The 23,217-nt window shown below is 57.0% G+C and overlaps 1 protein-coding gene across 1 annotated transcript in view; it reads right to left on the bottom strand.

The window, feature by feature from the left end:
* Positions 1–1,917: 1,917 nt before the first annotated feature.
* TNFRSF8 (TNF receptor superfamily member 8) overlaps positions 1,918–23,217 on the bottom strand; it is a 33,528-nt gene continuing 12,228 nt past the window's right edge. Inside the window, exons 6-12 of the mRNA XM_054721020.1 lie at positions 18,528–18,621; positions 18,132–18,271; positions 16,836–16,937; positions 16,653–16,706; positions 9,522–9,547; positions 6,414–6,618; positions 1,918–2,489 (exon numbers count right to left, since the gene is read on the bottom strand). Coding sequence (XP_054576995.1) covers positions 2,245–2,489; positions 6,414–6,618; positions 9,522–9,547; positions 16,653–16,706; positions 16,836–16,937; positions 18,132–18,271; positions 18,528–18,621 — 866 coding nt within the window. The 3' untranslated portion in view covers positions 1,918–2,244. The remainder of the gene's footprint in view (positions 2,490–6,413; positions 6,619–9,521; positions 9,548–16,652; positions 16,707–16,835; positions 16,938–18,131; positions 18,272–18,527; positions 18,622–23,217) is intronic.

Here is a 23,217-nt window from a genome sequence, read left to right as displayed (position 1 = left end):
TCTGTTCAGCCCAGCAGAGCAGTCCCTGGGGCTGTGGGACAGCAATGACCGGACAGGAGGGGCGGGAGGATGGAGACAGGGGAGACTGAGTCTCCTGCTCCCTCTGAGGGACAGGCCTGGCCTTAAGCACCTAGAGCCGTCTCCCACCTCCAAGACTGGCCTGGGGGACAGCGGGGTTTCTCTGAATGCCACAGCCTCCGCAGGACACTTATCACTCATTCCTGACTGCAGCCATTCAGGAAGGGGGTGTGCGCATGTGTGAGGTTCCCTGCACCCTGGGAACTGCCACCCTGAGCAGCAGGGCCCTGGTCCATCTGCCCATCTGAACAGCAGAGGCTAAGAAGGCCCTGTCACCGGAGGGCAGTGATAGTCGCCCCGGCCCCCACTGACCACCGGGCGGGGCCTGGAGTGCTGCGGGGGGTGGGCCCTTCCAGCTCCCTCATGAAGCCCTAGGCTCCCATCGACCCCTCAGTCCCCTCCCTGTGACCCCGAGGTGGGGCATGGGCGCTGCTTCTGTGATGCCCTCTCCCCACAGCCCCTTCTGCAAACACCCACAGGAAGCCTGGTGCAGAGCAGCTTTATTCGGAGTGTCCTCGAGGCAGGCCTGGGCCCGAGCGCAGGCGCGGGAGGTACAGGGAGGAGACCCTCCAGAGGCCGGGCAGAGGGGTGGGGGATCCCCGTCCTCAGAGCTCCTCCAAGACTCTCAGTCTCCATGAGAGATTCCTTAGCCTTATGGTCATTGGTAAGGAACTTGGTGACTTTTTAAAGTTCATGTTCTGTGAAGGGCTCTTGGGCGAGGGAGTGCGTCATTTCATTAAGCAGATGTCCGCGTCCCGCCACGGGCAGCCTGAGCCCTGCCCACGGGGTGCTGGGTGCGTGCTGACCTCGGGCACGGAGGCTTGGGCGCAGAGCTGCCCACACAGGCATTTGGGCAAAGATCACCCATCCCACATGAACTTCTCCAGGTTCTGGTGTCACGGCCTCTCACGGTGTCCCCGCCTCTCCAACTTTCCCCAAAATATCTAAGAGGTTTCAGAAACTGCCCCTGCGATTCCTGACCCGGCCCCGACTTCCTCCAGCCCAGCGGTTGGTGCGTAAACAGCAGCTTTCAGGCCTGGCTTCAGCGGGTAATTCCAGGAGCCTGCGGCGACCCGAGACTACGTGCCTGGCCTGTGGCCCCTTGTCATCGGCCCACGGGTCCCTTTCCACGGCCACGCGCCTGCGTACACGAGTCTGAAAGCCCTGGGAGAGCAGGCCAGCCGACGGGTTATTCCTTAGTGTGCGATGCAAACATCCTGACCCCAGACTGAGCTACGCAGCGCTTTCCCCCCAGGCCCAGGATAAGGCAGGCGCGGCTTTTGACATCCATGTCCCAACGCGGGTGCGGAGCCGCTGCTGCAAGAGGCAGGCCTGGTGCCATCGGGATCCATGTGGGCGGCAGATCCGGGGAAGGGCATCTTCATCTCCCAGGACAGAGCGGGCGGCGCCCACCGAGCAGGCAAGGACCCAGAAGGGCCCACAGTCCCTGGGACTGGTAGGACATTCTGAGATGAGCGAGTTGATCCTAGGGCGGGGGCCCACCGTGGGGCCACAGAACCGGGGGTCCCCCCCTCGGCCCACGCAGGGCTGGAGGCAGGCTGGGCACCACCGGGCATAGGGCACAGAGCACGGCACGGCCACAGTGGCTGAGATGGGCCAGCTGGCCCCCGACCCCTGTTTCCCTTCTGACCGAGGAGAAACCACAGGCGCTGGCTCGGGGCCACTGGGGGCCGAGTTTACAGTAACTGCGGGTTGTTGGCCTGGTAGCAAGGCCCAGTGGGGATCTCTCCAGGGGCCCAGGCGAGGGGAGAAGGCACGGGGTGTGGGCCTCATGGCCTCTGCCTCAGGTGGGCTCCACCCTGGAGGGTGGGGGGGGGGGCCCCATGCCAGGAATCTGGGGTATCTTCTCAGTAGCAGCAGAGGCCAAGTGTCCAGTCTCTGCTGTCTGTCTTTCTGTTGCCCCAGCAAACATCGCCATTCAAATCCAGCACCTTGGTTGTCTCCACTGCACAGCCCCCTGCCCTAGGGTCAGGGTGGGGGGCAGCTGGCTGGGGATGCAGGTAGAGACCCCCAGGCCCCTCCTGCATGGACCACCGGGTGCTGGAAACTCAGGTCAGCAGATGGATGGGCCTCTGCACCAGCGTGGTCCACCGTGCCGCCCGGTTCCCAGGGCCACCCAGCGGCTCTCTGAGCCCCAGCCAGGCCTCACTTCCCAGACGCCGTCTCGGGCAAGGAGTCCTCCTTCCCTTCCTCCTCCACCGAGAACATGACGTCCCCGCAGCTGCCCAGAGGCGGCTCTGTCTCCTGCTCCGGGTAGTGCGGGGCAAGGTCCGCCTCCAGATCCTCCTCGAGCGCCGGCCCCGCCGGCCCCGCCAGGCCCCGGCCCTCGGGCGCCTCGGTCCTCACGGTCCCCACGATCACGGTGTCGGCCTTCATGATGTAGATTTTCTCTGCGAAGCAGAAGGAGAGGCGCGGTGAGAGCCCAGAGGGTGAGCGAGGAGGCGGAGGAGGGCCCCAGTCCAGCTCGGCCACCCCCGCTGTGTGGCTCAGGCAGGCGGCACAACCTCTCTGGTGCGCAGTAAGCCCTGCCAACCTTACAGCTAGGAACCGTGTGCTGAGGCGTCAGCCACTGGCCCACTTGCTCCCTGCGGGTGATGCCTGTGATTTTCTCGGGCACTTCTGCGAGGATGGGGCGGGGAAGGAGAGAACGGGGTTAGGAGAGAAAGCACGGCGTGGGGAGGAAGCAAGTAAAACCAGTCACCTTGGCTCCTGCAAATGTCCACGGGAATGGAGACATAAGACTAAAGTAATAATAATAATAGCGCCAGGGAACTCGAGTAGAGGTTCACCTTCCACACGTGAGCTCCTGCATCCTCACAACCCTCCTGCCAGGTAAACAGTCTATTCTGATCCCCAGTTACAGGTCAAGGACCTGGAGCCCAAAGAGGTTCAATGACCCGCCCAAGGTCACCAGGTGGTTAGCACAAACCCCAAAGCCTCTCCTGCCCTGCTGCCCGTTCCACTCCTTTCCGTGGGCCTAAAGCAGAAACCAACGTGGCCCGGTTTGTCCGGGATGCGCTGGAGTTCGCCGTGCAAGTTCAACCCAGCAAAGCAGGCAGCTGTCATCCCTGCAGAACCCTCAGCCGTGAGTAACCCAGCAGCCTGAGATTCGGGCAGCTTTGGGAGGGGCGGTATATTTCAGTGTTGAGCGCTTATCTCCCCCCCACCCCGCCCCCCAGCCCCAGGCCTCATGGCTGTGCCTGCCTAGCACACAGTAGGACTGCTTATGTATGCCACTTGGATGAAAGACCCGCCCAGCCCATTAGAGGTGTGATTCCCCGGGCCCTCAACACCATTTCCTTCCTTTGGGGGCTTCGGAGGCTCAGGGGAGTTAAGGAAGCTGCCAAAGGAGCTGGGAAGTGGGGAGCCCGGCCTGCAGCCAGGTCAGCTGACTTCAAGCACCAGCCCGGCTTCTTCCGGTGGCTCAGGCTCCGGGCAGGGTCCCAGCTCCCAGCTGCTCAGCCCTGGGCTCTGGAGGCTGAATGGGGAAGGAAGCCCAGGAGGGAACTTGAGAGCTGGGGTGGGGCAGGGGGCTCGGGATCCCTGCTTCTCTGGGTAACCGGTTACACCCCTCTGATTCAGGAACCCCCAAAATATTCTTGGGGCCCCTGCACCCTCAATTCCATTACATAATGCCGGCGCTTCTGTTTTGGTTATAACACCCCCAGGAAAGAGAGAAGTGTTCAAAATAGCAGCAGGAACTAAAGAGAAGGAAGAAAGAGAGAGAGAAGCTGTGGGCTGGGACCCCCTACACCCCAAAAGAGAGAAGAGGGCCTCAGGCCTCAGCCACACACATCTTCACCAAGACCTGCAGGCCCCTTGCCCCGGGAGGTGAGAGAGAGAGGGCACAGAGGGGGCCAGACAGGGCTAGAGGAGGTGAGAGAGAGACAGACAGAGACAGAGACAGACAGAGAGGAGCAGGGGTGGGCTGTACAAGTTGAAGACACCAAAGCCGGGGGCCAGACTATCATTCCCCTCACATTCCTGGGTCCTGAGTCCTCTGGCTCTGACCGCATCACAGAGCTGCCCAGCCCCCAGTCTGCAGGGGGAGGGTCTTCCAGAAGCTACTGGAATTCCTGACTCACCCAGGGCTCCGGAATCCAGGGAAGCTGTCTAAGTGGGGTGGGGTGGGGTGGGGTGGGGTGAAGGTGGGGGAAAGGGGCTGCCCGCCTGGTGCTATGGTCGGGGGGAGTGGTGAATCTCAGACAAGAGTTTGGTCCCCTTGGGAATTGAACAAGGGGGTGCCCCCCTGAGCTAGCGTCAGAGGGACAAGGGGCTCACCGTCCCTTGGGTATCCCAAGAGAGCCTCCAAGGCTTTCCGTTCCCACCACCCCACGCCCAGCAAGGCCTGCAGGCTGGCTTGGCTCTGGGCAGGCTGCCCACGCCGCTGCCCACGCCGCTGCCCACACCCCAGCCGCCCTGGGAGTCTGGTACCTGCCTCCGCCACCCCGTCAAACACTCCAGACCCCACCCTCGCAGTTCCAGGCACTGAACTCAGCACAGGCTCAAAACTCCAAATTAAGGCTTCTTCAGAAATTTGAAGGAGATGCCTTTGGCGATATTTCCCAAAACTCATTTAAAAAAAATAAATAAAAAGCCAAAAGCTGCAGCTCCCAAAGTTTCCGTTTGATACAAAAGACTCTGCCCTAAAGAGTTCTATCCAGCCCGGACCCGTTTGGCTCAGTGGAGAGAGCATCAGCCCATGGACTGAAAGGTCCCAGGTTCGATTCCTGGTCAAGGGCATGTACCGTTGGTTGCGGGCACATCCCCAGCAGGAGGTGTGCAGGAGGCAGCTGATGGATGTTTCTCTCTCATCGATGTTTCTAACTCTCTATCCCTCTCCCTTCCTCTCTGTAAAAAAATCAATAAAATATATATTAAAAAAAAAAAAAAAGTTCTATCCACCACGCCTGCCATAGAAATGTGTGCAATGACTGCAAATGCCTCTTTGGTGTCATCCGAATGGTGGTTAACCCTCCAGAGAAGACGGGGAGGGGGCCCACTGAGGCCCTGGCCCCGGGGGGCTCCCAGACAGGTGAGGGGCAGGAGAAGGCCACAAACACAGCCACAGGGTCCTGAGTCCTCTGGCTCTGACCCCATCACAGAGCTGCCCAGCCCCTAGTCTGCAGGGGGAGGGTCTTCCAGAAGCTACTGGAATTCCTGACTCACCCAGGGCTCCGGAATCCAGGGAAGCTGTCTAAGTGGGGTGGGGTGGGGGCTGGGGTGGACACAGCCACACTGCCCAGGGCTGAGGACACTGGGTGGGAGGCCTGGAGTCGGGGGGAGCAGAGCAGAGGCACATCTGGTCTAGACAGGAGAGCGGGAAGAGCAAGGAAGGCTTCGTGGAGGAGGAGGGAGTAAACAGGGTCTTCCAGTGGGTGGCGCTGGCTGTCCCAGGTGAGGAAGCAGCTCCCACAGAGAAGCTTAGAAGTGAGCAAGGGCTCGGTAAGCTTAGGAAACTGCTGTTGAGCGGGGTGGGGGTGAGAGGGGGGAGAGACAGGAGGCAGGTGCGCCTGGTGGAGTGGAGGCAGCTCGTGACCAGCCTCGAACGCCGGAATAAGAACCCCGGAAGTCATCCGGAGGTAGCAGGGACCCCAGAGGGCTTTAAGCAGGGTGTAATAGACAGGGGTACACAATTTGGGAGAAACATTCTGGCGGTAGCAGGCGGGAGGGCAGACACGGAGGAGGCCTGAGGCCTGGCCGAGGCCAAAGGGGAGGGTGTGTTGGAGCCGGAGGGCAGCCGTCATTTGGGAAGTGCTGGCCGTGGTGCCCACACGGCCACAAGGGCTGGTGGTGTAGACAGACCAGCGGTTCCGGACACTTCACAGCCGTGTGCCGGGGAAAATCGTGTCACCCCCGCCCCATCCACAGTTTCCCCAATTGCGAAAGGGGAAGACACCACCTCAGAGGCGGAGTGACCGTGAGGTGACGCTTGCCCGGTGCCCGGAATGCTCAGACCATGGCAGCTCTTACGTCACTGTGTCTTCCCGGGTGCCCCTCAGGGGCGCTCTGTTGGGGGCTGGGGGCACCGCGCACTTTTCTCTTTAGTAATAGAGGGCGCCAGGCAGGGGGCGCCCCTTCCCTCCACCCCACCCCACAAGACAACGCCACGCGATTATTCCAGGAACCCTCCCACCGGCCCTAAGAAGTCAGGACCACCACCGCTGTCTCCCAACACATCTAACACTCTCACCAAAAGCACCTCCCACTCACAGGGTCTCCAGGACCAGGTGGGGGCCCGGGGCCCAGCACCCATCTCCCCACTGCCCTCTTAACCCTGACCACGCTAGGGACCCCCACACCAGCCGACTCACCGATCCTGTTGTTGGTATGTTCCGTGGTCACCCGGGGCTCGGGAAGGTCCCTGGGGGATGAGGGGCTCCCGGCTGGACTGGCACCCACCAGCGGCAGGCTCTCCAGGCAGGCTGACCCCACATGGGTGCAGGGCTCCACAGCCGGGGGGCTCATTAACCCCAACTTTTCTGTGCGGGGCTCTGTCACCAACAGGCTCTTCAGCTCCTGTGGGCACAGAGGAGGCAGCGCTGATGCAGGGTGCCCGCCCCCCGCCCCCACCCCCACCCCCGTCCCCGAACTGCAAAGCCCCGTTCCTTCATCTCTATTTGCCCCAGCCAGTCTCTCTTTCTGCTTTAGCGCTACCACCTGCCACCGGGCCTCCCAGCCTCGACGGCCTGGCGCACCTGCGCAGTCAGTCCCGGGAGAAGCGTGCTGCTGTTAGCGTGTACTAAACAATAAGGATCATGGCCAACATCACACGTGTGTACCCCGTGACACATGTTAATCCTCACAGCCACCCCATGAGGTGACTTATATTAGCACTCTCTCCATTTTACAGATCAGGAGACTGAGGCACAGAGTCAAGTGGCTTGCTCAGGGTTAGTAAGTGTCCAGGCCAGTACTTGAACCCTGGCATCTGGCTCCAGGATCCATGCGTAAAGGCCGGTCTATACATCTTGGCTCCAGGCCTCCCCTACTGCCCAGCCCTGACCTCCTGGGACAGCAGTCGGTTATGACTACAATAATGTATTCTAAAAAGTGCTATGTCTTCAGGAAAGTGTTGGCTAGTTTTTGACTTTGATAGGTAAGTGCAAAGGAGAAGCAGTATCATGGAATATTCTAGGCCGTGGTCGGCAAACTCATTAGTCCACAGAGCCAGATATCAACAGTACAACGACTGAAATTTCTTTTGGAGAGCCAAATTTTTTAAACTTAAACTTCTTCTAACGCCACTTCTTCAAAATAGACTCGCCCAGGCCGTGGTATTTTGTGGAAGAGCCACACTCAAGGGGCCAAAGAGCCGCATGTGGCTCGCGAGCCGCAGTTTGCCGACCACGGTTCTAGGCCATAGCATTTACCTGCTGCCTTCAGGGTGGAATGAGTTTGAGTAATTCAGAAAGTATAGCTACATGATCCTGAAAATTCCTTTATAACCATTGGAAGTCCAAAAGACAGCATTTTAAAACAATTTACTATTAAGTGTTAGCTCAAGGAGCTAAAAGATATTTGATTCTCTTACAAATCACCGAAGATCTTTTTCAGAAATGTCTCGGTGTTATAACAGCAACTTGTCTGACCCAAGTGTATTTGAATGCGATCTCCCATAATTTTAAATTGAACTCATATTGTGGTTCTGCGTATTATGTTTAAAAATTAAAGGATGGAGCCCAGATGGTGTGGCTCAGTGGTTGAGTGTCAACCTATGAACCAGGAGATCACAATTCAATTCCCAGTCAGGGCACATGCCTGGCTTGTGGGCTCGATCCCCGATAGGGAGTGTGCAGGAGGCGGCTGATCAATGATTCTCTCTCATTATTGATATCTCTCTCTCTCTCTCTCTCTCTCTCTCTCTCTCTGAAATCAATAAAAACATATTTTAAAAAGCTAAAAGGTGGAAACCTTTCTCCATGTATAAATGGGTTTTATTGTGGGGTTTTTTTGTTTTGCTTTTTAAGACTTTATTTCAACCTAACAATGCTTAGAGAAATATACTCACATTGGTTAATAGAATGCAATTTAAGTTTAACTTATTCTACATGATTTAGACCAAAAACTTGGTACATGGTTTAACCATTAGAAAGAAAGAAAGAAAGAAAGAAAGAAAGAAAGAAAGAAAGAAAGGAAGGAAGGTCTTCAATCTGGTTTATTTTTCAACGATTACAAGTGTATGTAAAGGATCCTCCATCAAATGCCAGTAAAGCAGGCAGCAAGAACCCTGAGAAATTAACCTTTGGTTAGTCTCTGAAAAACAACACGTATTGCCCAAGTTTATAAAATTGGTGCAACAAAACAGTGTTGTAATATTTCAAAGCCAGTTTGCAAAGCTCAGTAGCGAACGGATGCTGAACAGGGTGGGGGGAGCCCGTGTACATGCGAAAGCCGTGCCATGTAGCTAGTATGACAGGGAGCCGGCACATCTCCCGTGGATCAGTGTCTGAGCTAAAAGAAAGGAGTGAAAGATGTGATAAGTGAGGGGAATGAAGTGGGTGAACCATACATGCCTGAGACCCGGCCATATGGAGAGCTTGGCCCTGCCCCTCCCTCAGCTCCGGGGGGCATTGCCCCAGCTCCCACCGTGGGCGCTGCCAATGGGGGGGGGGGGACTGGGCACAGAGCGGGACGCAAGGACAAGCCCAGTGAGGACCTGGTGGATGGGCCCCGTGCTGGGTGGCCCTGTGATCAGCAGGCACATCTGCACGGACCCTCGCCCCGCGCCTGCGCACAGCCAGCGCTCCCTAAACGGGCGGATGAAGCTGGTCTCCGGGGAGGCAGCTCAGGGCAGCGGGTCAGAGCACTGGCGTTGGAGTCACAAACAGGGGCTCAAACCCTAGTAGGTCTGCTCCCCGCTGCGGGGCCACCTTCCCCGCTGGGCCTCAGTTTCCCCTTTTATAAAGCGGGACCGCAGGCCGACCTCCTTGGGCCGTGAGGACCACCTGAGATGACGTTGAGAGCGCACAGAGCGAGGTGCCTGCTCCAGGTAAGTGCTCGGTAGGTGACAGCCACGTTTCTAAAATTCTTGCTGCTGATCTGACTCCCCAGTGCGCGGGCAGGACTGGTGGAGGAGTGAGGGAGAAAAGGGGAAGCAAACCCGGGCTTCCTCGTGACCGGACCACACCTGGCACCCAAAGCAGCCAGAGCCAAGACCGCGGTCTGGCGGGCCTTTCTGGAAGTCCCCGGCGAGACGAGCCAGGAGCCAGGCCGCTGAGGGTGGAGGGAGGGACAGCATCCTGGGCCAGGGCGTGGCTCAGAGCTCCCTGCCCCCTCTGTCCCCTTCCCGCCCCCCCCCCTGCCCTATCCCCACAGACCCAGCAGGAGCTGGCAGGGGACCAGGCGGCTCTCAGCAGCAACAGGTCTGCCCAGGAGTCAGACTTAGGGGCACCAAGCTGGGACACGGCGCGGCTACTTACTGTCTGGTTCCTCGGGGGCCTGGAATCTGCAAAGAGAAAAGAAGGGACAACTTCACCAAGGGGGGTCTGGCAGCCCTGGGCCCTGCCCGCCCCACACGTAGACAGAGGCCTCCCGCTGGCTCCCCAGTGGGAGCTGATGCTCCATTGGGGCCTCGGTCTGGAGAGCAGAGGGCAGGTTTCAGGGTCCATGCCTACTCCCAGGCCGGGCCACAGGGGCTCCCTCCCCAGTGCTCACTTCTCCAGCGCTGTCAGAGAGCAGGGGACTCAACTCTCCTCCGGCCCCTGGACCCCTCCCCAGTCCACCTGCCCCCCCCCCCCCACACACACACACACAGTTCAGGGGAGGCATGTGCTCGGCTGGAGCCAAGGAGGCTCCCACTGACTCAGAAATTGCCACCACCTTGCAGCACCGGGGCCTAAAGAGCCCAGAGCTCCCCAGTCCCTGTGCGAAGCGCACGGAGGACCTCAAGGCAGGTGGCAGAGGGGATGGCGGCCCAGAGGATGCCTCCTGAGTCGTGTGCCAGGCGAGCCTGAAGCCAGGTGATCCTGGAGCGCTTCTGGCTCGGGCCCTCTGAGTTTGATTTTCTGTGACCTGTGCTTTTAAAAGCCCACGTGACCGCCTTCGAGGAGGACAGCTGCTCACCAGTCCTCCCCCTCCTGCAACCACACCCTCGGTGGGCTCAGGAGGTGCTGACGCCATGATTCTTAGGGCACGACCTTTACCCTCTCCTCCCATCCCCTCTCCTCCACTCCAATTGTTTTCTCATATTGAGTCGGGTGCCAGGTCACGGCCAAGTGTAAGTGGACATTTAACCGTGGCCCAGGCACCTGGTCTATCCTAGAGCAGACCAGCTCCCTGGCCCAGACCACACTTCAGGGACGCACAGCCTTCTCGGAGTCCGGGAGGCCGCCTGCGGAGACTCGGGATCCGTTGCTGTTAGGTGTGCACCCCGGACCGGAGAAATCAGCTGAGTCACCTCCGGAACATTCCCCCTGATTCCAGCAGCTCTGGGGCACCACCGGCCCCGAATCCCAGCTGGAAACTCACGGGAGGCCCACCGACCACGGTAACAAGTAAGAGGGGCCGCGGGGCCGTGTGGCCACCCGGTGCCCATCCACGGGCAGAAGGAGCCCAACGGGGAAGTAGACCGGAACAGCGCTGCAAAGCAGCCCATGTGCACAGGGCCCCAGACCCTGGTCCCGGATTTAACAAACGTGTCGCACTCACTGCCTCTGGTACCTGCTGCTCCCAGCACAGTGGTCACCTTGGGAGGCCGGGCTCACTCCCACCAGGTGGCCACTGGCCGCTGCCCGAGCCAGCCCTGGGCGCCCTCTCTGGCCGGAGGGACATTCTTTTAAATGATGTCAGTGATGCTGAACCTACCTCCTTGGAGAGTGATTCTGAGTTTCGCAACCAGCCAACTGAGCTCGGTGCCAAGTCACTGGGCTTGGGCGGGGCGGGGCGGGGAGGGGGGGGGGAGTTGACACAGTAACAAGACAAAATAAATAAAAACGATAAAACTCAGTCTTGGAGGGGCCGTGGGTAAACACGTCCTGTGAACGTTTCCTGTGAATGTTTCTCGAGAGCCAGCTGGCCATGGAAGTCTCACACCCTTTGCCCCAGTAATCCCTCTTCAGGGCACACCCTCAGGAAATAACCCGAAAGATAACGAGGCTGTGCACAGCCTGGTATTTGAAAGAACCGACCGCTGGGAGCGGGCCAGATGCCACGGTCCTGGAGAGGAGGCCTCCTGGCAGTGAGACCCAGCACAGGACGCCACCTCGCCCGGCCTCTGTCTTAGCTGCAAAATGGGATGGATCGCGCCAACTTGGGAGGGTTTTTATGAAGATTAAAGGAGATCTCGGAAGTGAAGGGGCCAGTGACCGATCAGGCTGAGAGTATGCCCCCCGGATCTGATGCCCCCGGTCCGTCCCCTACCCTAAACCTATAACCCCAATCGAATCAGGATAAAAGCACTTGGCAGGTTCCAATAGAAGGGCCTCCTACAACACAACTGAGCAGTCCCCCTCAAACCTGCCAAGGTCATCGGAAACAATGAAGGTCAGAAACATCACAGCCTGGAGGAGCCTAAGGACACCTGACGACTCAGCGTCACATGGTGTCCTGGGTGGGCTCCTGGATCTGCCCGGCCGGCGTGGCACCGTGGTTGAGCGTCAACCTATTAACCAGGAGGTCACGGTTCAATTCCCGGTCAAGGCACATGCCTGGGTTTTGGGCGCAATCTCCAGTGGGGGGCGTGCAGGAGGCAGTTGATCAATGATTCTCTCTCATCATTGACGTTTCTATCTCTCTCTCCCTCCCTCTCTCTCTGAAATCAACAAAAATACATTTAAAAAATAAATTTTAAAAAATGAAGGTGATGTGAATAGAGGATGGGCTTTACTTAACAGCCCTGTTTCGATGTTGCTTGTTCACTGTGATGTATGAATCCTTCTAATGTAAGATGCTAATAACAGGTGGGGATACATGGGGACTCTCTATTATCGTCTCAGACTTTCTGTAAATCTGCTCTAAAGAATAACGTCTACTTAAAATGTGTTGGCATTCAAAAGGGGAGGTGCCCAGGACACTGCCTGGCACGCAGCGGGCCCCAGGACGCCGGCACTCTATCACAACAGAGAGAAAGTCAGCATTTGACACCGAGTCTCGAGAAGAGGCACAAAAGGCGGGATCCAGCAGGTGCCAACATCGGCCTCCCGCCGCGGTACAGCCCACGTGCGTACTTCGATGAAGACTCAGAACAGACTGTGCCAAGTGCAGAGGTCGGATTTCATCAGAGCTTTTCCCCTAAAAACGTTGCTTCAGTCCACTGTTTTCTTTGATTGGTTTCACTGCTTTTGGAATACTATGATCTTCCCGTAACCGCGTCCGGCACCCCAGGACGTGAGTCCAGGGACACTGGGCATCGGTGGCCCCGCTGCGACAGTGCCCGGTGCCCTGGGGCTGCCCGGTGGCCGCCTCGCTGAGCCCTGCGCTCTGACTCCCAAGTCACCGTCCCTTCCATCCTCCTTACCCTCCCTTTCGGTCCCATCGCCTCTCCGGCCGGAGGTCCCAGCTGCTGTGGGAAGCAGAGCAGACCCGAGGAGAGGGTTTGGCCCAGAGGTTCAGCCAGGCTCTGGCACCGGCTCCCCGATTCCAGCCCCGGGCTCCCTGGAGAGCTGGCGGACCCCAGGGCAGGGCAGGAAAGTACAAGCTAAGCTGGGAAACCCTTCAAGGAGTGCTCCCCACACAAAACGGTGGGAACAAAAGGGAGCGGGAGCCAGCTGCAAGTGGCCCCCTTTGGCCTAACCAGGGGCAAGTTGAACCTCAAGCTAAATGCCAACGGCAGCCGAATAAACTAGGAATGCACAAGCCGGATGTAACCCCATGAATGAAGAACAGGGAAAGTCTGACAGAGGAGCAGGTCATTCACAGCCTCCACGTAGCGCCCCTCAAAGACCGAGCCATTCCCACGGAGAAAAGAGCAGCTTCCGGTGGGGGAGCCTGGCAGACGCCACCCTGGTCCTCTGACCAAGGCCTCGATGTGACCCCACCAGCAACGGGACCAAAGGAACCGGGGGGACGGGGGCTGCCAAGAAGCACTCAGCGTCGCTCCTGGGCTCTCCCCACCGAAGACGCGCCCCCCGAACCCAGTCGCAGGGAAACGTCAGGCCAAGCCGAGGTCAGGGACGCCTACCACACCACGTGGGACCCTCCCAAGCGGCCGGGTCAGGAAGGTGAAGGGCGAGGCGGGCACTGACCAGAATCACCGGGACACGACGGCCAAACGCAGCGCGAGGTTCTGGACGGAATTCTTTTGCCACAGGGGACGTTACTGGGGGGAATGGGGAAACCTGAACGGGGTCTGAGAACTCACGGGCGGTAACGCGTCAAGGCAGGTCCTCTAGTTTAGACGGTTTTACTCCGGTTGTGTAAAAACACGCCTTATTCGTGTGAAATACACACACACGTGTCAGAGACGACAGGCCTTACGTCAGTGACCGAGATGGTCCGGGGAAAAGGAGTTCTTGGTACTGTACGTGTGACTTTCCTGTGAGTTCGAACTTATTTCCGAACGACGGCACGCAAGTTTTTCCAAAGCAAACCCGCCTGAGTGAACTGAGAAAGCAATGACTTTCGTGTCCATCAAAATGAAGGGTTAAAAGAATTTTAACAGTGTTTCCGGGCCAGGATTGATTCCCCCCCCTCCCCCCCACAGGGGACACCTGGCAATGTCTGGTGACAGGTTTGGTGGCCACCCGGGGAGGTGCTGCTAGTGCCCGGGGGGTCTGGAGACCAAGGAGCCGGCCAGCACCCTGCAATGCACGGGACAGCCGGTCCCGAATGTCAATAGCTGAGGGGGTGAGACCCTTTCCACAAAAGCCTCGCCACCAACAGAAAGAACGAGACCCCGGTCAGACCGCTTTTAACCGCGCGGCCTTACCCAGGTCCCCTCCTTCCTGTGCCTCTGTCCCTCCTCTGTGAAATGGGGTAACAGCAGTGGCTGCCTCGCAAGGATGCTGAGAGGGGTCAAATGAGATCGTGTATGTGCTTTGCAAATGCCTGCCGCCAAGGACACACGGCGCAAAGTCAAATCAATTCAAGGGCTGATGGGGGAGCATCGACTGGGCACCTGCCCGGATCTCCAATGTGCTCCGCCAGGCACCAGGCACCCCCCCCCCCCCCGCAGCCCTGCAGCTCCCGGAGGGGGCGGACTGGGCGCACACTCCCTTCCTGCTAGCCTTCCGCCCGTTTGAGCAACTGACACAGGTCTCAAAGCCCAGGAGAGCCAGGGCAGCCTCTGTGCCCAGCACAGAGCCACTCGGACCCGCAATGACACGGCTGGAGTCTCGGAGGGAGCAAAGAAATGCGTGGACGCTCTTCCGCTGCTGCACACTACAGCTCCCTCCGCAGGGAACGGGCATCGCCAGCTCCGTCCGTGCTCATCCTGTGCCCTGTGTGCTGACCCTGGCCTCCCCTCCCTTCCCTCTCAGCCTGGGGACCCCCAGGCACCCACCAGAAGCCAGAGGGCCAGACCCGGCCACCCCTGAGTCTCAGGGCTCGGGGTTCCTTGTAGGTCTGGCTTCTTAAGGGAAGGTGCTTTTCTCTCTCCCTTTTTCTGTGTGAGACAAAACTGCTATCGCAAAGGTTCGAAGAAAAAAATAAACTGACGGCAATGGAAACTCTAATACTAGAAAAATGTCAAGAAAGCAAACCCGGTTTCAATGAGACACGGACGGAGCCTGACAGCTCATGGAAAAAGGCTTGAAACCATCAAAACACGAAAACCCCCTGCGGAGGGAACACTAGCACCTGCTTGTGAAACTCATCACATTCAAAACAACCTCGGTGGACTGTTTTCGTGCCCAAGTCAAAAGTGGGGCTACAGCAAGGCTCTCCAAGGGGCCTGGGTGGGGGTGGGGAGACAAGGGGCCATGACTTGGCCTGGGGCCGACCACTGGGCTCTGGGTAGGCAGGGGGTGGACAAGGCTTGGGGGGCAGAAGGCAGAGGGGACAGGACGGGGCCACGGGCCATCTACACTCAGAGCAACAACCTCAAGGACCAGCGCTGGAGCCGGAGCCAGAGGGGCACTTACTAGGAGGTGTGGCCATGGACCAGGACTCCGCCTCCTTAAAGGTCATCAGCCATCTCCCCTGGGGCTCCTGGGAGACCCGCCAGGGGAGGGAGCCTGCCCTGAATGCCCTGAAACCGGAAGGGACGCTCGGACCACTCATGTTCCACTCATGTTCGCTGCTTCCTCTGTGGCCAGGGCCCAGCGCAGAGGGCGCAGAAGACCTGCCCGCCCTGAGAGGGCTGTCCAGGAGAGGGCCCTGGGCACAAGACCCCCACCAGGTGGGCGCTGGAAGAGCCTGCTGCCTGGATGGGTGAGGAGGACCAGGGCTCCGGAAGGCTGCCTGGAGGAGTTGGCCTGGAGGCTGGGCAGGGATCAGAGACAAGGACCAGGAAAGGGTTCAGAACAATCTAGCACTGAGGAAGGCCTGGGATTCCTGGTGAGGAACAAGGCCCGGGCACAGGCAGGTCAGCAGACTGCAGCCGCTGTTCACTGCACACGACACCTGCAGGCGCTCTGCACAGGCCCAGCGCCATCCACCCGCACACCCGCCCTCTGCACAGGCCCAGCTCCATCCACCCGCACGCCCGCCCTCTGCACAGGCCCAGGGCCATCCACCCGCACACCCGCCCTCTGCACAGGCCCAGCGCCATCCACCCGCACGCCCGCCCTCTGCACAGGCCCAGCGCCATCCACCCGCACACCCGCCCTCTGCACAGGCCCAGCGCCATCCACCCGCACGCCCGCCCTCTGCACAGGCCCAGCGCCATCCACCCGCACACCCGCCCTCTGCACAGGCCCAGCTCCATCCACCCGCACGCCCGCCCTCGGACCAGGTCCCGCTGTCCCCATCTTACGGATGAGGGAACTAAGACAGAGGAATTAAGTAACCTCCCAAGGTGTAGCTTGTAAGTGGCAGAACCAGGATTCCAGCCCTCTCTGCCTGCCCTACTGACCCCCATGGCCCTCGGCTGCCAGAGGCGGGGAGGGGGAAGAATGGGGAGAGAGGAAAGAATAGGGGGGCTGGGGAAGAGGAAAAGAGGAGGGGGGCATTCAGGAATGCCTCTCCTGGGGGCACAGGGAAGAAAGGAATGGAAAGCTTAGCAGGCCAACTGGCGTGGCTCAGTGGTTGAGCGTTGACCTATGAACCATGAGGTCACGGTTCAATTCCCGGTCAGGTCACATGCCCAGGTTGCAGGCTCAATCCCCAGTGTGGGGCGTGCAGGAGGCAACCAATCAATGAGTCTCTCTCATCATTGATGTTTCTCTCTCTCTCTCCCTCTCCCTTCCTCTCTGAAATCAATAAAAATATATTTTTTTAAAAAAGAAAGAAAGCAAGTCTTAGCCGCACACAAAGCAAGCTTCCTGCCAGCCCGCTATTCAAACACCATGCCGGACGGGGCACAGTTTCCGCCACATTGTATTCCCATTGCCGATGAGGTCACAGAGAGAGGAGCAGCTTGTGCGAAGCCATGGAGAGGGAGCCCCAGGCCCAGGGCCCGGCCTGCTGTGTGTCCCGGCGGCCCAAGCAGCCCCTCCCGACACCTGGCCACTTACCCGCAGGCTCGGGCCTGGGCCGGAAGGTCTGGACCGGGTAGCACAGGTGGAGCTCTGGAATGACATCAGGAGGGGACTGGAGATGCCAGCCTGCGAGAGCCTCGGCGGGCAGGGCAGGGCAGGGCAGGGGCCAGGCTAGCACAGAGCGCCCCCCTCCCCAGGCCCCGCGGGCACATCACTCACTCTGCTGCATCCACTTCCAGCAGGCCCTGCGGTGGCACAGGAGGAAGGAGCCGGCGCCGACGACCCCCGCCAGCAGCGCCAGCAGCCAGAGGAGCACGGGGCCTGCAACACAGAGGTGGGCCTGCACTCTCCGCCCCGGAGCCCACTTCCCGGTGCTGAGCCAGGGGCCCTGCTTACCCCCCCCCCCACCCCCCACCCCCCCGGACCGCCCTGCTGTCTCCATGTGGCTGCCAGGACTGAAACCAGACACGGTCCAGCGCTCACCCACCTGCCCGCCCGCACCCGCTCCGGGAAGCCGGTCAGGCTGGGTTAACAGTGGGGAAAAGAGCACCCATTTCTAGAGGGTGGGCAATCGAGGAGTCAGGGGGCCGGGAGGCGGCACAAAAGGACAAAGCGAGGGGCCTGCGGAGGAGGCGCGTGTGACGGGCGTCCCCTCTGGATGGAAGCTTCATGAAGCAGGCGTGGCGTCTACTTCTCACCTAAGCACACTCAGCCCTGCGCCGCAGGTGCCATTACAAACAAGGGAAACTGAGGCTCTCAAAGGCGACATTACTGGGTCAAGGTCACCCTGAGGGTAAATGGCAGAATCTCGGCTCCAGACAGGCCAGGGGGACTCCAGTGCCCACGCGCTGAACCGCTATCTGGGTATATCTCTTTACATCTGAGCATTTAACTTGTCTTCTTTTGTCGCTTATGACGATCATGTAACTAGCTACTGCTTTTAGAGCATGTTTAGATGCTAAAAAGTAGTTTGTGCCACATAAATGCTTCTCAAACTTTAACTTGCGGTGGACTCTCCGGGGGACCGGATTCTGTAGGGCTGGGTGGGGCCATCATCTGTTTTTCTAACAAGTTGCTGCTGCTGTGAGTTCAGGACCACGCTGAGAACGGCTGGCCTGAGGACCACCGCCACCTGGTGTGCAATGCTGGGACTGCAAGTCCTAGGATGAACTGCACTTAGAGCAAATGGGTGATGCGACCCGGAAGGTCTGGACCGGGTAGCTGCCTACTCCCCTGCATGGTGCATGCTATCGCAGCTTTACACGGGAGAAAACTGGGGCCTCAAGGGCATTAAGCAACTAGTCAAGGTCATAAAATCATTCACTAAATACTTCCTGAGTAGCAAGTATGGGCCATGGGGAGGAAGCTATGAATGAAATCCCGACCCACAAGCATTAGTTGGTAGCAAGAGGCAGACCCACAGCCCAGGAAGCTGGAAACCCGGGGTCCACCTTGCCCCCCCCCCAACCCAGTGGATACTGTAGACCGGCCCTGCCTCCTGGGGGTGATCATTACCTGAAACCAGGATGGGTCTCCCCGCGGAGGAGAAAGAGATGGGAGCACTTGTGGAGAGGGAGGCGTCCTCCTGGGCATGGGTGGCGCCTCCTCCGTGCCCCTTACCCGCCTGGGAGTCGGGGAAGGAGGTCTGGGAGGCGCTGGTGCTGCAGGCAGAGAAGCCAGAGGTGAGGCTGAGGACACAGCGGGAAGAGGGGGGTCGCGCAGGAATGCTTCCCTTTCCCTGGAGGTCATCCGACGGCAGGGGCTGCATTTCCAGGCTTTCTGGCGTGGTGCCAGCACAGAGCTGGGCACACGTTCTCCCAAGTGACTTTTGGGCTTGGCACAGAGCTCCAGCCTGGAACCCCCGCCCCCTCCACTTCCAGTCCAGTTCCCCAGAAGGAGCCACAGAGTCACCTGGCCGGCACCTCGCTGTCCTCTGGGTTGGTGCTGCGGTTAAGGTGGGTCCCCAGGTGAGGCGGCTCATGGGTGGTGTCCCTCTCAGCTTTACCTGCAAAGAGTGGTCTTAAGAGTCAGTGCCAGGAGCTTAGCCAGCAGGGCCTGGTGGCCTCCAGGAGACCGCACAGCGAGACCCCGAGGACATTGCAGCTGGGCAGGTTTGTGTCCGGGCTCTGCCTCCTCCCTCCGCCTACCCACCCTGCCCTCCTCCTTTCCTTCCACGCAACAATTCTTTATTGAGCACCTACTGTGACTGGGGGGGCTGTGCTGGGAGCTGGGATAGAGCAACGAGTTAAATACACAAGATCCCACCGTCGGGGACTCGCAGGTGAGTGTGACTCAGGTGTGACACAGAGCATGACACCCAAAACGAGGGACTCAACCTCTCCTGAACGGGGAGGCTTCCCCAAGGAGGGGGGGAGGGGGGCTGGGATGTGAGTCCACCTGGGGGTATCAGCAGAGGAAGCAGAAGGTGGGAGGCCCAGGGCGGGAGAGAGGAGGGCAGGGTGGAGCGGCTGGAGGGAGGCCAGAGCGGCTGGGTGAGGCCACGGCAATCCAGGCAGGTCTGGTGCACACCCCTGTTCACAGAGCGTTCTTCACAGCAGGCAAAGGGAACAGCTTAGATGTCCATCCACTGGTAAATGGGTCAGCAAAACGGAGTATATCTGTTCACCGGGATATTGTTTGGCAATAAAAGGAACAAAGCGCCCTGGCCAGTGTGCGCAGTGGTTAGAGTGCTGGCCCGCACATCAAGGGGTCTCAGGTTCAATTCCTGGTCAAGGGCACACACCTGGGTTTCGAGTTTGATCCCCAAGCCCCGGTTTGAGGCGGGTGTGGGAGGCAACCAATCAATGTGTCTCTCTCACACCAATGTTTCTCTATCGCCCTTCCTCCCTCCCTTCCACTCTCTCTAAAAATCAGTGGAGAAATATCCCCGGGTGAGGATTAACAAACATAAAAACAAAAGGGACAAAGTATTAACGCATGCGACAGCACGGCTGAACCCCACGTGTGGCATGTCCGGTGAAAGAAGCTGACACAGAAGAACACATTCTGAAAATGTCTCAAAGGGTCTAACCTAGAGGGACAGGAAGTAGATTAGCGGTCTCAGAGCGGGGGATGGGGGTGGGGTGGCTATGAATGGGCACGAGGTTTCTATGAATGGGCACGAGGTTACTCATGATGTTAACCTAAGAGTAAAAGGCCAAAGTGAGAGGCAACCAGGGTTTATCTGAGGTCCAACACAATAGCTATTGGGGAAGCCCTGATTCAGACAGAAACCCAAATGGTGTTCCGATTAGGGTGCTTACGAGAAAGGGAAGGGGAGCAGTTACATCAGTAGAAGGAATATTACATCAATAGAATGTTAATCACATCAGCAAAGGGGAGGCATTTCTATAGGTGCAGATAAAATAACTTCATGATGTCAATCCTAAAGGACAGTTTCCTTTTCAGTCCTGTAGTCACCTGTCAGGTATTCCTCATATCTGCTTTCTTGTTAACTTTGCAAACGGTTCTTTGGAACGCAAGGTTGCCCCCTCCAAAGGTTCATTTGCCCAGTTCTAACATTCCGAAGGTTTGAGGCATAAGACGCGGCTCTGACACCATTTTAAAGTGGCTCTGTTTATAGTTACTAATTTTTTAAGTGGTGATAGTTTCATAACTTTGTAAGTTTCTTTTTTAAAAAAATTATTTTTTATTTATTTCAGAGAGGAAGGGAGGAGAGAGCGATAGAAATATCAATGATGAGAGAGAATCATGGATTGGCCGCCTCCTGCATGCCCACCACTGGGGATCAAGCCCACAACCCAGGCATGCGCCCTGACTGAGAATCGACCTCCTGGTTCATAGGTCAACGCTCAACCACTGAGTCATGCCGACAGGGCTGTAAGTTTCTTAAAAATCATAGAATTGTACACTTAAAGTGAATAAATTTTATGGCATAGGAATTATATCTCAATAAAGCTATTTTTAAAAATCAAGTCTTAAGTGGAGACATCTGTAATAGTGTCAACAATAAAAATAAAGAAAAAGATAAATAAAAATAAAGTCTTTCTCCCCAAAGCAATGATTTTTTAAAATAGGTTTTTATTGATTTCAGAGAGGAAGGGAGATAGAAACATTAATGATGAGAGTCATTGATTAGCTGCCTCCTGCACGCCTCACACCGGGGGTCGAGCCTGCCACCCAGGCATGTGCCCTGACCAGGAATCGAACCGTGACCTCCTGGTTCATTGGTTGACACTCAACCACTGAGCCACGCCTGCTGAGCCAAAGCAATGGTTTTAATTAGTGATGGGAGAGTGTAGGTCCAACTCTCCACCCTGCCCCACATCAACACCCTTCTCCACATGACTTTGCACCAGCTGGGAAGTCATATTTTTTATATATGTCTCCTTAGGGAAGGAAAACTAAAGAAAAAATGAACAAAGAGGACTGCATCAAACTAAAAAGCTTTCGTGCAGAGAAGGAAACCATCAACAAAAAAAACCCAACCTACTGAATGGGAGAAGACATTCACCAGTGATATATCCAAAAAGGGGTTAATATCCAAAATATATAAGGAACTCATATACCTTAACACCTAAAAGACAAACAATCCAATGAAAAAATGGACAGAGGACCTTAACAGATATTTCTCCAAAGAGGACCTACAGATGGCCAACAGACATGTGAAAAGACGCTCAACATCATTAATCAGGGAAATGCAGATTAAATTACAGTGAGATACCGCCTCACGCCTATCAGATGGCTATCACCAATAAATCAACGAACAAGTGTTGATGAAGATGAGAGAAAAGGGAGCTCTTATGCACTGCTGGTGGGATTATAAATTTGTGCAGACACTCTGGAAAACCATACAGAAGTTCTTCCAAAAACTAAAAATAGAACGACCATATGATCCAGCAACACCACTTCTGGGTGTTGACCCGAAGAAACCCAAAACACTACTTCAAAAACACATGCACCCCTACGTTTATTGCAGCAGTGTTTACAATAGCCAAGCCATGGAAGCAACCTGTGTCCATCTATACTAATAATAGAGGAATAGGCAAATTGTCCAGGATGCCATCACAGTAACAGTAAGGACCAAACAGCAGGCTGTGTGGGGGGTTAGTGAGGGGCGACCAAATGACTGAACAGCAGGCTGCGTGGGGCAACCAGGCTGGCAGGGGGGGCAGTTGGGGGCGACCAGTCCAGCAGGGGGGGCAGTAAGGGGCAACCAGGCCAGTGAGGGGGGAGCAGTTAGGGGTGACCAGGTCAGCAGAGGGGGGCAGTTGGGGTTGACCAGGCCAGCAGGGGGGGCAGTTAGGGGCAATCAGGCTGGCAGGCAGGTGAGCAGTTAGGAGCCAGCGGTCCTGGATTGTGAGAGGGATGTCCCGGATTGGAGAGGGTGCAGGCTAGGCTGAGGGGGATCCCCCTCCCCCATGCACAAATTTCGTGCACCGGGCCTCTAGTCCATACATAAATGGATAAAGAACCAGTGCCCTCTACTGGCAAAGCTTAACATCATGCTCACAAGGAGAAATGCTTCAAGAGTCAGCGTCCAATCCTCGACAGCAGAGCAGGCCCTGAAGGGTGAACTGGGAGCTGAGAGGCAATCGAGGGGTAACAAGCACACCTTCTAGAAGCCCCCTCTTGCCCGCTGTTCTTTTGCTGTTCCTTTTCCACAGCATTCTGTCCACTGTGTGGGTGTAACAGCTTCCTGAAATTTTCTGTGGACACCTTCAAATCTTTTTTTTTTTTTAATATATATATTTTTTTATTGATTTCAGAGAGGAAGGGAGAGGGAGAGAGATAGAAACATCACTGATGAGAGAGAACCATTGATCGGCTGCCTCCTGCAAGCCCCACACTGGGGATCAAGCCCGCAACCCCGGGCATGTGCCTTTGACCAGAATCGAACCCAGGACCCTTCAGTCTGCAGGCCGATGCTCTATCCACTGAGCCAAACCAGCTAGAGCCGCTTGAATCTGTTAAGTTCCCGGCTATTCCTGGGTTCACCGTTGCGTCAGCTGTAGGAAGCTCTCCTGGTCGTGTCTCTCGTTATTCTCTGGTTTTCCCTGAGGCCTGGACGTCTGCACAGCTCGCTCGTGTTACTTACAAAGGCGCCCGGACATTCCAGGAGCTGGGGCGGTTCCTGTGCTGCGGTGTCAGTGTGTCCTTTCCCGATGGGTCTCTTCCCAGAGCCGGCGGTCTGCCTGGCCCCCCGGCCAGCGGGTGAGGCACGTGGGCTGGCGTCCTCCCTCAGTGACAGAGCAGAGACAGCCCGTACGCGGGGCGTGCTCCCAAACACACGGCGAGGGGGGCCCCCGGAGCGGCAGCACCGCTCGGCGAGCCCTTCAGGGTCTTTCGCCAAAAAGCGGATCGTTTCACCAGGAGATAAAATCCCAGGCACCACCTGCTCAGACTGCTCCGTGTCCATGGTCACCATTGGTATAGATTTATTTTATTTTATTTTATTTTATTTATTTTATTTTATTTTATTTATTTATTATTTTATTTTATTTTATTTTATTTTATTTTATTTTATTTTATTTTATTTATTATTTTATTTTATTTTTTTATTTTATTTTATTTTATTTTATTTTATTTTATTTTATAGATGAAGTTACACTTAGCAATTCTCCATTTCACTCCCATCATT

The sequence above is a fragment of the Eptesicus fuscus genome, chromosome 9 (genome assembly GCF_027574615.1).
Source record: "Eptesicus fuscus isolate TK198812 chromosome 9, DD_ASM_mEF_20220401, whole genome shotgun sequence".
NCBI classification, from domain to species: Eukaryota; Metazoa; Chordata; class Mammalia; order Chiroptera; family Vespertilionidae; genus Eptesicus; species Eptesicus fuscus.
The sequence above is the reverse complement of the archived record's forward strand: the minus strand, read 5'-3'. Positions and strand labels throughout refer to the sequence as shown.